Source organism: Corvus moneduloides, chromosome 6, assembly GCF_009650955.1.
Source record: "Corvus moneduloides isolate bCorMon1 chromosome 6, bCorMon1.pri, whole genome shotgun sequence".
Lineage (NCBI taxonomy): Eukaryota > Metazoa > Chordata > Aves > Passeriformes > Corvidae > Corvus > Corvus moneduloides.
The window spans coordinates 54,456,264-54,472,312 of record NC_045481.1 but is presented as its reverse complement, the minus strand read 5'-3'; the positions used below and the strand labels follow the sequence as shown (position 1 = coordinate 54,472,312).

At 49.3% G+C, this 16,049-nt stretch overlaps 1 protein-coding gene across 3 annotated transcripts in view; it reads right to left on the bottom strand.

The window, feature by feature from the left end:
- MICAL2 (microtubule associated monooxygenase, calponin and LIM domain containing 2) overlaps positions 1–16,049 on the bottom strand; it is a 118,057-nt gene that overhangs the window by 26,185 nt on the left and 75,823 nt on the right. For all 3 annotated transcript variants that reach the window (XM_032111133.1, XM_032111134.1, XM_032111132.1), the window contains 2 exons: positions 3,903–4,095; positions 747–919 (listed from right to left, as the gene is read on the bottom strand). In XM_032111133.1, the coding sequence (XP_031967024.1) occupies positions 747–919; positions 3,903–4,095 (366 nt within the window). The remainder of the gene's footprint in view (positions 1–746; positions 920–3,902; positions 4,096–16,049) is intronic.

Genomic DNA, 16,049 nt, shown 5'->3' with positions numbered 1-16,049 from the left:
GGATAAAATTCTTTAGTGGCTACATGGAGTCACATGCTGCTGGGCACATTTTGGGGTCCGCTGCTGCCCTTTTGCCTTAAACAAGGACTCCATTATTCAAGAGTTGATTTAAATTGCTGTATGAAATTCCCTCTTTTCTGCTTGGATTAAAAATGCATATATGGCTGCGGGGGTAGTGGGAGATGGGAAGAAACGAGTGCTGGTGGCCTTTTATTTTCTGCAGAACCATTTCTTTGGCTGTTTTTAGCACATCTTTTAGTTCTGACCAGCTCCAGACAAGAGTTTCCATTTGAAGGCAGATTGTTCCCATACCTCTCCCCACCTCCCTACTAGCTATATCCTTTCCTCCCTGTGCTTTCACTGGATACAAAAACCTTAAGCAGCTACTTGCAGAAACATAAATTTTCCCAAGCAGAGCTCTCTAGTGATTCCCAGCATCACCCTTGCCTAGGCAGTGCTGCAGATACTGCATTGACTAATAACATCCTAACATTTTACCAGTGGGAAAACATTCACCCCACCCCTGCAAGCCAAGCACGAGGCACAACTCCTCCAGGTTATCCTGCACCACGGAAATGGTGCTTCAGTTACAGCACCAAAAAGGCAGAAACCCCCCCAAAAGACACTATTAACAGGCACAACCTGGCCACACTGCAGGGAAAAGCCTCCACTTTGAAACATCTCCCCCAGACCTGCCTGTCTCAGGAGAGGCTGCTGGAGCACCCCCAGGTCAGGATACTGCTTACCATCAGCCACTTTGGATGTTTTGGAGGTTTCCTCCGGCACCACAGGGCTCCTGATGAGCTGTGCCCACCTCTGGATGGGGCTGGAGCAGGCGGGGGGTTCCAGCAGCGAGGTCTGTCCTTCGCTCACCTCAGAGTTCGAGGAGTCACCGTTGAAATCAGACTCCAGCTCAGAGCTACAGGGGAAAAGGGCAAGATGGAAGTGGCACATTTCAGGGGGTGCAACAAGCACTGGCATCAGCACTGACAGCAGTGTGGGTGTTTCAGAGGAAGAGGTGTTTGGCACCCAGAGCTGATGTCCTCATTTTCCTGCTTTCATCACTGTTATTACAGACTGTAATTTGCTGTAGGCACTCCACAGCTGAGCTACCCCCATTCCCATCAGACTCTGGATTCACACCCAGAGCCACTACGTTCAGCACCTGGAATCAAAGTGCTGCTGAGAGGGACTTGGGGTGAAAGCCCTCACTGCTTGGTTAGCAAGGCCAGGCCCTTCTGCCTCCAAGGCTGTACAGCAGGATGAAGTAAGGGAAACAGCATTTGCAACGCTGTAATTGGCCTGGAAACAAGGTACGAGGGGCAAAACTCTACACTTTCCACATTTTTCCTGCAGATTTTTGAAAATAAGAGGAGAAAGGAGTCCGGAGGAGAGGCATGAGGAGAGCCATGGGCCCAGCAAGCAAGGCAGAGTCCAGAAGGTGGAGAAAATTGTAAGCATTAGTCTAGAGAGGGAGGATTGAGTGAAGCTACCTAAGCAGCCTTCAAATGTGCAAAAGGTGTCTGCAGGGATCAAGGATCCTCTTTTGCAGGAGCCACTGGGCCAGCCCATGCAACACTGAGCAGCACAGGGAGGCACCTGAGCTGATCACAGAGGCAGATTGTGGCATCCCCTTGTGTAAATGTAATTAAAAATACACCACACAAACACACGTGTGGATGACATGCACATCATGACCTTGCCTCGGGGCAGAGCAACTGTTTGAGGTGATTATTAGCCCTTTTTCTAATAATCAGGCCATTTCTTTCATCTCTGAAGTCCAGACTATGGGGAACAGACACCGTCAGCCCTTCTGATGTGACCACATTCCCACTGCCATGCATGAGTGCAGCAGGATCCCACTCAGCCTCTTTTAAATGCAAACAATACTGCCAACCTAATTCTTAGATTTACTGTGATGATTAATAGCTGTGCCTCAAAAAACGAGGAGCTCACAGCACGAGCAGTCCTGTTGGCGTGGCAGGAGAACGCTGCTTCGTGTTTATACAGCAGAAAGCAAAGTTTTGTTGGGACAGCCCAGGGCATAGCCCAGGAGGAAGAAGAGGTAAAGGGCGGGTGCAGACCCTATAAAGCCATGCATTTGGGTAGTACCCACCAGTCCTGTGTCCCAGCTTCACCCAGAACAAACCAGCAGTACTGGGAGGCCAGGGCAGGCAAGACAGCAGGGAAGGGAGCACCTCTCCAGGTGTGCTGCTCTCTTGGCAGGCTGCATCAGAGTGGCCATCCATTTCATGCTAAAACATGCTTTTTAAGCTGACTTTCAAGCAGTGTCAACCAAATAGATAGATACAGATATATATATATGTAAAAATATACGTATGTGAAGGCTTTGATAGCTGAGACTCTGCGTGGATGGAGAGATACCACACTGAGATCAGGCAGAGGGCCACACTAAAGGAAAAAAAAAAGCCCTGCCATTAACATTGATTTATATCTTTCTGTTTTAAGGAGCAGAACGTGTATTTTCCTTGGCCAGCAAGGAGCTGAGTGCTATAGCATGAGGTTTCTCCTCTCATCTCTGCTGGAATGGGGGTCATTACTCACAGTACCTAAAGCCTGAACTGCAAAGCTGTGTCACCGAGCTGCTCGTTTTCCCAGTCCCACCGAGTTCCCTGCAGCCAGCTCAGCAGTGCCATTTGTCACTTGCTGTTTCTCTTGTCCCCCTTTCCAGGCAGGGGCAGTCCTGCTGGAGCAGCCCGAGCCGGAGGGTGCAGCGGGAGGTTGGCCTCGGAGCCCCTGGCACCCGCTGTGCTGGTGACAGATGTGCTGTCACCCCTTGTGCCACATCCTGCTGGCAGGGAGCCAGGGGCCCTGCTGTCCAGCCGCAGGAAAGGAGCTGATCCCTCAGATCAGGGGATTAGCCAGCTCTCATCACTGCCTGGATGCCACCAGGGCACCATGAGCCGGAGGGTGTTAGCGGAGGATGCAAGCACATGCTCTGCAGGGGAGCTGCTAAGCAGGCAGGAAACCCTTCCCTGTGTTCATCTCTTCCCCATGGATAGGTTCATCCTTCCCTGTAAGAGCAGCCAGACCCACGCACAGAGCACAAACCCTGTTTCAAACCACCTCAGGGAATAGCAGAAAGTTGCTCAGAGTCCTCTGAGCAACCTCAGAGCCAGGTTGCTCTCCAAAACCTACACACAGCACCACAAACAGGTGTTTGGAGGGTGTCAGGAATCTGAACGAGCTTCCCCACAGAGCAGCAGTGCTTGCAACAGCTGGTCTTGGTTTGGGCTTTTTTTTTTTTTTTTCACTCTCCTTCTTAATTTTTAGTTCTCAGTAAGGAAAACTGCTTTAGTCAGGGGATACCAATCTAATCTTTAGATGGAACAAACTCCCACAGAATCCTGCCCAAAAGCAAATATATTCTAATGTGTATGTAGGAATTGGGCTTCCTCTGAGAGCTCCCCAAGGTTCATCAAATTTCAGATTTCTTAGGGATGGGCAGGCTCTTAAAACCCAGGAGAGGCCCAGGGTGTGGAGCTGCAGGATGGTGCCCAAGGGGGGGAGGTGGCCAGGTCACAGGATGCACCTTTGGCCACAACACACCCACTGCCCAAATCCCTGCGCACCAAAAACCATCAGTTCCAAGAGCTGAACCCAAGCTGATCACAGCAATGGTTATCCCTCTGATTCAGGCCTCTGTGTGGGATGTGAATGTTTGAAGATTTCCTGCAAAGTGATTCATGTGCCTGGGGGGATTTGTGGCTGTGGTTAAGAACAATTGTTATCCTGAGCATTTGTGGGGGATTTTTTGTTTGGTTCTTTTCCCCCACCCACCCAGTTGTACATACATCCAGTTCTATATTTTGTTACGATTTTCTTTAGCATTCTAGAGAACACCAAACTGCTCTTAGAGGTTTACTTGTATTTTAAAGTACCTGCTAGCATCGCTGGTGACCATGACTCGAACAGCGAGGAGGTTGTGCTCAGTCATCTCCTCCTCAGGGATGACCCTCACGATGGCCCACTCGGGGGAAGGGGGTGAGAACCAGCTCTCCAGGTCGTGGTGTTTAGGGATGCTCTTCGCCTTCTTGGGGGAGGTGGGCTCGTGAGCCACGGGCAGGCAGCAGCCTGGGAAGGCACAAAGGTGACAGCAGGGTGTTAGGGGAGGAGGGAGTCCACAGGGGACCTCACCCCTGCACTTGAGTGGTCCTTGGCTGGTGGTTCCTGCGTGGGGTCCTGTGCTGTCCCCAGAGGCACAGGAAAGGTGCGTGCACAGACAGCCTGGCGTAGCAAAAACACCCCTCCAGCCCAGAACAGCCCTGTCAGAGCTCCTCAGCTTGGATCCAGAGAGAAGGAAACTTCAGGAGCAGCCTCAGCTTCGGCAGCTGCGGGTCTTCGCGCTGCTCAGTGGGATGGACATCAGCCTGGTGCCTGGTGGCAGCAGTGCCACACGTGCCAGCCACACAAGTAGGGATTTATGGGCTCTTTTCCAGCCCCTTATGGACCTGTGTGTGTGCCAGGAGGCAGATGAACCAGCCTTGCTTGGGTGGCTGAACCTTCAGCCTCACACCGAAAGTTTAGGTCAGTTTAGGACAGAGGGAGTGAGCAAAATAAACGCAGACCCTTCAGGTTAGTTTTGATTGCATACAGCAAATACAGACCCTGATTTGTGAAAAGAAGCAGCATCCCAGCAGTTAAACAGCACTATCCCTGAACTTCACATTCAGACAGGGGGAATAAAGAATAAAGCCACGTTTCCCCGCGCACCCCAGGCGACTGAGACAGGAGTTCATCTCTCCCTGTGAAATCCTCAATTTCTGAGCAACCTCACCTATCCACAATCTCCCACCCAAGCAAATACAAACATATCAGCTGCAAAGCTTCCCTGGGGCTTGGTGCAGAATGGACAAATGACAAGCTCCAGGAGAGTGGCTCTGCTTGGTTCACTGCCCCTGTGTGGTGATTTTAGTGCATCCAATTCAACACTGGTGCTTCTAATTTACACCTGTATGAGCGGGGAAAAAAATCTAACTTGGTACATGGCTTATTTTCTCATCGACTGGAGCAAACCATCTAGTTAACATCAATTAAACTCCTATTTAACTTGCAGCGCCTCCATTTATTGCAGGAGTGCACTCACCCCATCCTTCTCCTTGCAAGAGCTTTTACCTAGAACAAGCTCAGCCTCTACACCCAGCTCAAGAGCACCACAGCAGCCATGTGTTTCCTGACTGCAGGGGTTTCATTTCCTCTGGGAAATGGGAAGAAATTCATGCCTCTCTGATTTTTATGTCTGACTTCTACTTTGGCCTAGCCAGGCCACCCACCCAAAGATGCTGTGGGCTCCAGCAGCTGAGTAGAAACCAGTGTTGTGAGCCAATTTGTAAAACTCAAATCATTCAACCCAACTTTCTCCTTAAAAGATGGTGCATTTTACATGCAAATCAGAGCAAGCAAACCCAAATAATAGTTTGCCAGCTCTTTCTGTAAATTCTGTACCCATGCTGGCAATAAGCACTGCCCAAAGTCACTTCAAGTGGCTGCTAAAGAAAGTCAGTTTTGCCATTTGCTTGCACCCTCAGCGTGTTCCCTTCCCACCCCACGCACTAATGCTTTCCCTGCCACGCTAACAGGAAAGAGGAGAAAACATACTTATGACTAACAGACACACAGCTGGAGACCATCAAAACCACAGACAGACAGACAGACAGACTGACTACCTACAGTGATTCCCAGCATGGCTCCTGAACGTGATCGCATTTCCAGTCAACCCATCCCTCTGCAATAGCTTGCTACACATCCAATTTCCAATCACTAGGGACATGTAATAGTCAGAGCTGGTGAAGGACCTCAGGGTGTCATCCAGGACACCAGATGACAGTGATAGATGGCACCATTACCTCTCTGAAGAGGTAAATTTCTGTGCTTGCTTTTTTTCCATTGCATTCTTCTGGTTGTTTAAATTTCTTTCTGGCATCACAATCTCTCCCCTTCTTGAACTCCACAAGCTGACCCTCTCAGCAATCTGTTGGACAGCCAAGTCCTTTCTGAGCAAGCTAAGTTTACATCCACAGTGATACCAACCAGGATGAAGATCAGCATCCCGCAGCAGCATCCCTGCCCATGGCAGGGGGGTTGGACCAGTCCTCTGCAGGTCCCTCCCCACCCAAACCAGTCCAGGATTTGAAAGCAAACCCACTCCTTACTAACATATTTTATCAGTATTTGTATTGTGACATATAAATTGAATAAATTATGTTGCACTGAGCTCCACAAAAGCAGAGACTGGACCATCTTGGTGTTTTAGTGTGTGGGACACCCACATGAGCACATCAACACTGGCTCACACAATCTGCAGGGCACTTGGAAAGTTTAAAGTTAGTACTGCTGTCCCTCATCGCAGCACTGTACCTCGGCTAACAGGCCCAAACAGAAAGCAGAGATGTCCCAGATGCCCCATCACCAGAGTTTTTGTGGGCTCTGAGGATGTTACGCCATACAACTGGTCCCTCCTAAAAAGCAGTGGAGTTTCCAATCGCCGAGGACAACGGGGGTCCGGACCGAGTTCAGGGCAGCAGGGATGTGCTGCTGCTGGCGTCGTGTAAGCACCGTGGGGGAAGAGTGTGGCCAACTCAAACAAAAAAAAAGCCTGGAGCTCCACAGGCCTGGATCCCACCTGGCAATCATTACCTGCTCCCCCACAGCAATGCAAACACATCCAGCCGGCCACCACTGCGGCTCTGCCGCGGGCCAGCGCTGCCGCTCGTGTTTGAGCAGTACCAAAAAAGAGAAGTTATGTTCTGATACAAACAAAGCGTTCAGAAAGAAACCTGGGGCTTCTTTAAAGCTCTTATTTTGCACAGTTAGATAAGAAGGGCTGTGGGAACTGATTTCTGCTGAATCAGCCCAAAGGCTGAGTACTTACACAAAGGTGAGGCACACATTTATGCGCCTGAACTGATGTTAGGCTAAATTAGAAACAGGAGATTCAGAAAGTTCCAGCCTCGCAGCTCTCCCTGAATCCTGAACAGCCACCCATCCCTGCAGCACCAGCAAGGAACTCAGTGAGACGGCAGCACAGCAAGGCTGAGCAGCAGGACCCTGATTTTCTGGAATTCTGCCTTCAGGGTGGAAACCAGGCTCTAAACCTCAGTGCCCTGATTCCCATCATACTGCAGGCTGAGACTGCTAGGACCTCAGGCTGCTACTACTTGAGTCCTTCCCTAAGCCTGTGCCTGGCTGTACTTGATGGCTCTTGAGTATCTCCAGCGAGAGAGACTCCACACCCACTCTGGGCAACCCATTCCTCTGCACAGCCACTGCACAGTAGAAAAGTTCTTCCTTGTGTTCAGGTGGAACTTCCTGTGCACCAATTTCTGCCCACTGCCTCTTGTCCCATTGCTCAGCATCACCAACAGAGCCTGGCTCTGCCCTCTTTTCACCCTCCCTTCGGATACTTAGAGATTTTGATGAGGTCCCCTCTCAGCTATCTGTCCTCAAGGCCCAAATCTCTCAGCCTGTCTTCATAAGAGAGATGTTCCAGTGCCTTAATCACTTCCTCCCCAGGACAGGAGATTTTCTATTAGAAGCCAAGAGACTGAGTCAGAGGAACTGAACTTTATAAAAAGTAAAGCTAAAGAGGTGTCCCGTGTGCAGGATGGAAAAGGCACAGCCCTGTTTCCTGCCTGTGCACACTGGTGCCATGCCACTGACCTCTGCAGCACGGGGCGTTATCAGAGGAACCCCAGCCCTCAGGAAGCAGTCCCTAAAATAGCATTTGCGTAAGGTCTGACTTCATTTCCATCGTGCTCACTTCACATTTCCTATTCCCTATGCCTCAGCATGTTAAAGACTTCCAGCAGGGGATTTGCCTGCTCCACAGCACGGTTTGGACAGGAGTCCCTGCCAATCCTTTGCCAAAACACTCACTTTACCCACGGAAGGGGGTTGGAGGAGCACGCACAAGCCATGGGAAGGTGTCACAGTCAGAGCAGGTCTGTCACACAAGCAGGGCTGCAGGGACAGGCAGCACATGCCACGGGTGTCCCTCAGCAGCCAGGTAAAGGGAAACCTCCTGACGACGACTGACGCGTGCTCTCTGGGTGCCGAAGCTCCCTGAGCCAGGCAAGGAGCCAATCTGCTAATTCCCAAATCCTGCCAGCGCTTTGGGGCTGTCCTGTGCAGGGGTGAGGGCAGCCCTTGGCTCTGCTTGGCCAGGAGCTGCAGGTCCTACAGCCACCACAACTCGGGGTGTTCCTGCTGCTTTAGGGTCTACACTTACACAGCTCCAGCTTGCTGTCCAAAGGGCTGATAGGATTAAGGGAATTCATGTTTTCCACTCCTTCCGCTGTTAACTTCCTCCTTACTCCACTGTCACCCACATATGATGATCCTTCTCATCCTGGTCTTTGACTGACTTGCAGTGAGGGCAAATAACATGGCTTTAGGCTTCATGGGGTTTTTTTGTTTGTTTGTTTGGTGGTTGGGGTTTTAAATTTTTCTTTAATGCAAGTGGTAAAGCTTAGCTGCCTTCAGCTACTTAAACAGCAGCAATACAGTCAGTGATTTGAACAGAACAATCATGTATTCATCTGGCCTTCCCACTCAAACATGATGAAAAATGTGGATAAAAACAACTTCTCCTTTGTCTGTATTTCAAAACTCACCTCATCCTCCTCACATGGGCAGAGAAACAACTGTTCCTTACAGGGCAAGGATTTAGCTAAACCCTGTGGGGACTGGGAAGTATTCCTAAGGTTTCAGCTTGCAGAGCTTATATCTGGGTTGGCTCTCACCCAGAGGTCAGGGCTGGTCAAAACTCACTGCAATCTATGGGCTTAGCCTAAGAGCCCCTGCAGACCCCAATGACAAACATAAACCCCTTCCCAGTAAAACAGTTTTTCTCTGCATTAAGTGTCATGCCAACTGTTTCAATTCAATATTCTGCCAGCTCACCTTTGCATTTGAGACAGCAATGTCTGCACTAGGCCTTGAGTGAGTCAGAGATGCAGCAGTGAGGGACAAAGACATTATGAAAGACCTTTCCCTTCATCTCTCTGGAGATGCTCTCCCTGCCTGAGCCCTTCAGGAAGCTCATGCTAACCAAAAGCAGGCAAATTCAGCACGGCCCCTCTGCTCACTCAAAGTTCAGTGCAACCCTGATTCTCTTAATGACAGGCTTGCAAAATTCACGTGCTTACACAGCGATAATCCACCATAACCTAAAAAGCATTTTTGCCTTTTTTCTTCTTTAAATAACTTTCTGTAACAGCAACCTCAGTGGTCTGGATGCATTTCAGCATCCAGCAAGGCCTTCATGCAGCATCACTGTCCTGCAAAGGCTCTGTATCCAAGGCAGGAACATTGGCAGTGAAATCTTATGTCCCCACAGTGGGGAGAGCCAAAGTCATCCCAATGCCCAGAAACAGGAATGGAGAAATCTCCTGGGCTGTGGGATCGGGGACTCTGGGATCTCAAGAGGTTTTGCTAATGCATTGGTTTGCCTTTCTTCCTTGGGTATGAGGGCAGAGCTGACAGTCCACAGCTGTGGAGAGATCCTTCTTGTCTGTATTGTGCTGCCTGTTACAGACATGAGCTACATGAATATTCCTACAGCCTGAAAGCTTGCAATAATTTTGGAAGCAATTACTCACTCCTGGAGTGAGTTTAAGGCAGTTTATGCCCGCGGATACACAGGGCAGGTTTCCCGCGGGGCTCTCAGGCAGCTGTGCTGTTCTGGCTCAAGCCAAGCGGGAGAGGTGCAGCCATAGGGACCCTCCCTGTGCCATGAACCCCTCCCCACACCGCAGGCTGCCACTGCCCGTCCCTGTCGGGGCCGAGGGAGCGTTTGCAGGGGGCACTGAGCTGCACAGACCCAAATCCAGGACTGATGCTGCCTCATGGTCTTGCACCAGCTCTCCTAGACTGCTCTGCCAAAAATCTCCAGCGCAGGTTTTTGAAAGCCCAAACCTCTGAGCTGTTTACTGCCCCTCCGTGACTAACAAACCGCTGAACGCCGTCCACCAGCAGGCAAGCTCCCGCTGCTAATGCAAACCAGACAAATGCATCACCGCATCCCTCCTCCTGGTCCCAGAGGCTCTGCCATCGCACCAGCCCGGCTCAGGGACAGAGGGGTCCCCGTCTCGCACACGCCGTGCCCATTCGGCTGCACGGAGGAGCAGGATCGGTGTCAGATCCTTGTCACGCCAGGCTTGGAGGCGCAATTGCAATGGGTTCTGCTTAGCTGATGAGAACACCGCGATCCCACGGGAGCCCCTGGCACGGGTCCCCTTGAGAAAGGCGCCCAGAAGCAGCGTGCCACCGCAGCCGCGGCAGAGGAGCGGCCCTTTCCGAAGGGCTTAGCGCCCACCCACCTACGCGGGGCTTCGCGGGCGGCTCTGACACCTTCTCTGGTTACCACTTGTAAGGCGCTGATCGCTCCAGCATCTGAGCGCCCCGACCCCCAGCGCCAGGGCCACCAGCCAGAGGAGCAGGAGATGCTGTCCCTGCTGCGAGTCCTGCTTGACAGGGCAGCCTGGCTCCGTGCGGGCTCTGCTGCTGCTCCTGAGTCATCTGCCGAGCCAGCGCCGGGCAAAGCACACTGCTGTGACCTGGCAACGAGGTGACAAGGGCTTGGGACCCAGCCAGCTTCGGGCAGAGCCAAGCTCCTGCCGGGGCAGCTGGACCGGGTCAGGCGTTTCCTCCCCAGCGCAGGCAAAGCGCCTGCCGCCCACAATGGCACAAAGCCTGGACTCGGCCAAAAATCACTCCCCTCCCCACCAGGAGCGCCGTGCCAAGCGGCTCGGACACCAGCTGGCTCAGGGCAGCTGGCTTTGATCGGCTTTTCTCAGGAGCGGCTGCTCCCCACGTGCCTCTGTCCAGCATGGACAAAAATGGTCAAAGATGCTCCACTGAAAATCCCCAGCCAAGGCAGCTGCAGCTGTCTCCCCATTAAGCCAATGCTGCTGGGCCACAAACAGCCAGAAGTGTTCACATTTCTCCTCCCTCCTCCTCTATAGCTGGTTTTAAGTCATGTTAGGGGAATATATTTTTAAGGAAATCCCGTGGGATTTCTTGGCTAAAGTGAGTCAGACCAAATGGGAACCCCACACTAAGAAGAAAAGGGGAGCGAACCTCACTGAGTCAACCAAAGTATGAAAACTCACACAAACCCAGAGAACATCCCTGAAGGCAGGTGAAAAGCACAAACAGAGCCAGGAAACAACAAATTTTAAAATTATATCTACTTTTCTTCCTTGGGCGACAACATGCTCAGGATACTGGTGGTCAGGAACAAAGTATTTGTGGGGAGGCTGGTCCTGAAAACAACTCCAAGAACTCCTGATCTGCCCAGGCTGGGGGTCCCCACACACCAAACCACAAGGTCTGGTGGCTGACCAGGTGGAGACCCCCTAGCAGGGCCCTCAGATGGGACAAGAAATTCTCTCTACCTGCTGCTGGCAGTGCAAGGGGACCCTGCCACAACTGCCCTGCCCCAAGAGCAGGCAGCTCCACCCCTGCCCCACAGCTATGGAAAAGCAGACAAGAAACAACCAATTCCTTGTGGGCCTTGTTTGGGGAATAGGGAAGAAAACTGAAACCTCCTGGAATCAGTTGTCCCAACCTGCAGTCGGAATGTGATGTTTTGACACCTCTGGCCCACCCTGAGGCCTGTGAAGCAGGAACAGTACAACAGTACTTACCCAAAACTGCCCCAGCCATTCAGGACTGGCACAGGGCTTTCTGGTCCTCAGGTGAAAGGCAGCACCAAAACCCAGAGTGCTGCTCTGGTCAGTGGGATGTGGGTGCCTGGCACCCAGCGCTGGCACAGGGCTCGCTTTCCCTGCTGTGCAGCTGGTCCCATCCAGCACAGTGCCCCCCATTAAAGACTCCAGCCTAACTTGCATCTTGCATTCCTGGCTGGCAATCCCAAGGCTCTTGGCCGGCCACTAAACTGTGTCACCTCATAACTCATTCACAGGGTAAGTGGACTTTGCCTGGCCTTGTATGGAGCTGCTGACTAAGGCACTGACAGGAGTGGGCACTTCTAAAGTGGAGTTACTCACACACATGGGCAGCTCTGATGGTGAAAGCAAACACCAGCTGGCATCAAGACCTGGCATTAAGAAATTCAGTCATCAGACCACAAACTGATCCATAGCACACCCAGCCCACTTTGCTGCCTGACTTCTTACTGTGCAATAAATCAAAAAATAATCTGAGTCCAGCTTACAAAACAGCAGTGCCTTAGGAAAGCTGTGGAGACACAAGGAAGGTGTCCTAACACCAGAGCTGTGCAAGCCCAGCTGAAATGAACCCAGTGAGCTCAGGGGCGACACCCCGAGCAGAAGGCACTCCCCTGGGAAGCACAGCCCACGTGGGACTGGGACAGTGGGAATGGGGAAACACCTCCAGCTTGGTTAGACCTTGGTGTTGCTGAAATACAGGGCTCAGCAGCCCACACGAGTGAAACCCAACCTCAAACCTGTCCGAGCTTCAGCTGCATCCTGTAACCTGAGCTCAAAACACACAAGGCTGCATGGGAGCGCTGCCTGTGTCAGAGCTGGAAACTGAAGCCATCCCACTGAGGTATTCCACAGATCTACCTTAGGAGACGACAAGGCTTCCAGCAGCATTCCCAAACTGATGTCCTGTCCCAACTTTGACTTTTCATCTCACCTGAGATACCACCAGGCAGGTTTTTACCCTTGGAAAAGGATTCTTACAAAAGGTATGATAGCTGACATTTCACAGATTTCAGTTCTTGCCACATCTCCCCTTCTTTTTTTTCCTCATACTTGATCCACACTTCTAACAGAAGTAATTCCACTTTATTGAGGCTAACACACAGCAAAGAATAAAGGGTACTGCTGCTCCCATTATCCACGGGGTGGCACTCAGCTTCCTGGGGCAGTGGGACCAGATCACCTGCCTGCCTTCCAACCACCAGTGCCTCACAAATGCTTTCCTGCACCCTCTTCTGCGTCCATGATCCAGGGATGAGCCCCCTCCTCCTGTCCCCACACCAGGAGACCATCTCCCCCCACTCTCCTGTGAGCCCACACCAGACCTACACAAGTTCTTCAGCAGCAAAACACTTTTTCCAAATCTCCATCACCTACTTCATAAACAGACGCTTCTGAATTCTGGCACAAAATACAGCCAGGAATTTGAAGCTCTCAAAGCCAGACAGAGCCCCCCATGATTTTTTAATGCATGTGAGAGAACAGTGCACATTAGCGTGCTAATACAACTGAACAAAAATTAATAGAGATAAAAAAAAGAAACTCAGAAAGCCTATTAGATATACTGAATAAGTATCTTTAGGAAGAATTGATTCTCAAGCAAAACGTGCTATGATAGCACACTACTTCTATTATTTTAGAGTAAATAAATATTTAATCAGAGCAATCTGTGTTAGTCTGGTATATTAAGGCATGCATTAATTATGAATTTGGAGTGCAGCTGCAACACTTTCAGTTTCCAGTGTCCGTCAAAATAGTATTTTTGGACATAGATTCAAAGCACCAAATACCTTAAAACAAAGACATGAATGAATGAATGAATGAATGAATACCTGCAGAACAAATGCTAAAAGAGCAAATTCAATACTATAACAACACGGAAATTTCTTCATCATTTCACATTTCAAAAAACCATTTCAGAAATTCCATCCATTTCAAACAGGTTTGGAGCCCACCACCTGATGAGATTAAAGCCTCCCTTCTTTTTATGTGAGCATACTTCATGAAGGAAAGGAAAGAGACTTGGGGAAATATTTACATGACTAATATGTATACTTGCACCAGGCATTAATACATAATGTCTTCTGATCTTCAGTGACATGATCTTTCAGGCAAAAAAAATCAAGTCATCTGCAAACATGTCATGTCTTCGAAAACATAAATATTAATGCAGAATTTAGTGCATTTCAAAACTCACTGTTTTGATTGGAATGTGAGGAATGAGTGAGCCAGAAGTGAATGAAAGCCAATCATAGTAACTAATTGCCATAATGCTGTGGAAAAATGCAGACCATACTCTTTGCTTGTGGTTGGAAGACACATAGAAGCAACTTTCACTGGCATTTTACAGCTGTAGCAATTTAGAAGAACTCAGAGGAACAGAAATTACTCTTCATGGTAGAGTTAATGAAAGGCTGGTGTTTGAATCTGAGCAATTTTAAGAAGTTCTGTCTATATTCTTCTATTCAAATGAAGTATGTTTAAAACCAGCAAGATCTTTTTAATTTTAAAGGCTTAGCATAATTATAATAAAGGTGGGTTACCTTTAGTGAATCCTGACATGTTTGATTTTCATTAACAGACATCTGGGCAGTTAATGCTGCCTGGCTTTGAGAATGAAAGGTTAGCCTGGCTTTCCAAAAAAAGAAATTTAATAAAGAAAATAGGCACATCTCTGTACTTAGTTTCAACCCAAATGACCCTCGTGGCAACAGACAAGCTGAGAACCCATTTGAAGCAGTGTAAAGAGGAGGAAGGACAGAGCAGTTCCTGAGCCTGCCAGTGTCACCTCTGCCGTTCTCATGCTGCAATGGCATCTGTACCATCAGGTCTCCGAGAGCATTAACTGTGCAAAGAGGCATTAGTGCCCTCTGCTCCAAACCCACGGGTTTTGGGCTCACCCTGCCCTGGGACTGGGTGCAGGGTGAGCCCAGAGGAGCAGCCTGTCTGCCTCTCAAGTAACTCCAGCAAAGGGACACAGCTTTGGGGGGCACTGCTGACAGCACGTGTGGCTGGGAGCATCCCCAGCTTTGGAGAGAACTCCAGAGCAGAGCAATAGGAAGATCCAGCTCTCCTGCTCACAGGGAGCTCTGCTCACACACCAAGATGAGGACAGGAGTGCTGAACCAGCTCGTTAAATTCACACAGAACTTAACCCACCAGGCTCTCCCTTCAGCAGCATCACCAGGAGCAAACCAGGCAATATGTGGTTTTATTGTGTAATGGTTCTGACCAGGAGTGAGGGAACTAACACAAACTTCCTCCCCTTACTTGGATAATTTGGTCTGGTTTATTTCTTATCCATATACTGTGTCCTGTCTTGTCCACCAGTGCATGGATTGTTTACTGCAAGGTATATCCCTCTGCTGACAGGATTGTCTAGTGATGTGACTGCTTGGGGCCTTCTGCATCTCTATGAGAAATAAATCCAGACTCTAACATTACTCCAATTCCAAGTCATTGTACTGGTATTTTAGCAGGAATAAGTAAAACTTCATGAGAACAGCATGAACATCTGTCTGATGCCTCTCAACGCTCCAGTGCCAAACAAATCATCACCTTCTGCAGGCAAAAACTCTTCTGATGTTTCCCTGCCACTGCCTCTGCCTAAAACTGTAAATTGTGCAAAGAGTAAATTCAGTTTTACCCGAATTGCTTCGTCCATTACAATTACAGAAGTGCCAGGTATTGTCCTCAGTGGCATTTGTTGCCCTGTGTTTTCATTATGGGTATCATCTCCCCCTTGGACAGCAAACTTTTTACTATGCATGGTGGCTTTTCCTTTGGCAGGGAAGATGGAATAGTTCACTGAGAACATTTGTTCTTCTCTGGCAATGTTGTCTTAAGCAACAATTTAAAAAAATTCATTTCTGTCATTCAAACAACCCCAGTGAGGCTTAGTTTTAATTCATTAAAAAAAAAAAAATCACACAATCTTTCCATTAAGCTCTTGGGACTATTCTTACTGAGACTTGTTTTTTTCTTAAAATGCAAGGGAAGAGAATTGCAGAGGAAGCAAAAGAAAGAAAATGAAGGGGAGGAAGACCTAGGAAAGCTCTTTTGGAGAACCTGCTGTTTAAAAAGAATTCCACCACCAGCTTAAAATACAAAAATTAAAATTAAAAAAAAAAAATTAAATAAAGCAAAGTATCTGTTAACAGGAAATAGGTCACCACGAGCTGCAGCTTCCAGAAGATACTGGGAATAGCACTCCAGAGCAAGTAGCAAAGGCAAAGATTTATCCTGGATTACTACCTGCTTTTCCTGAACACAACATAAAATCTAAACACATTAACTTATTACCTTTATGACATATGTTAATACGTAAAATAATAGCAT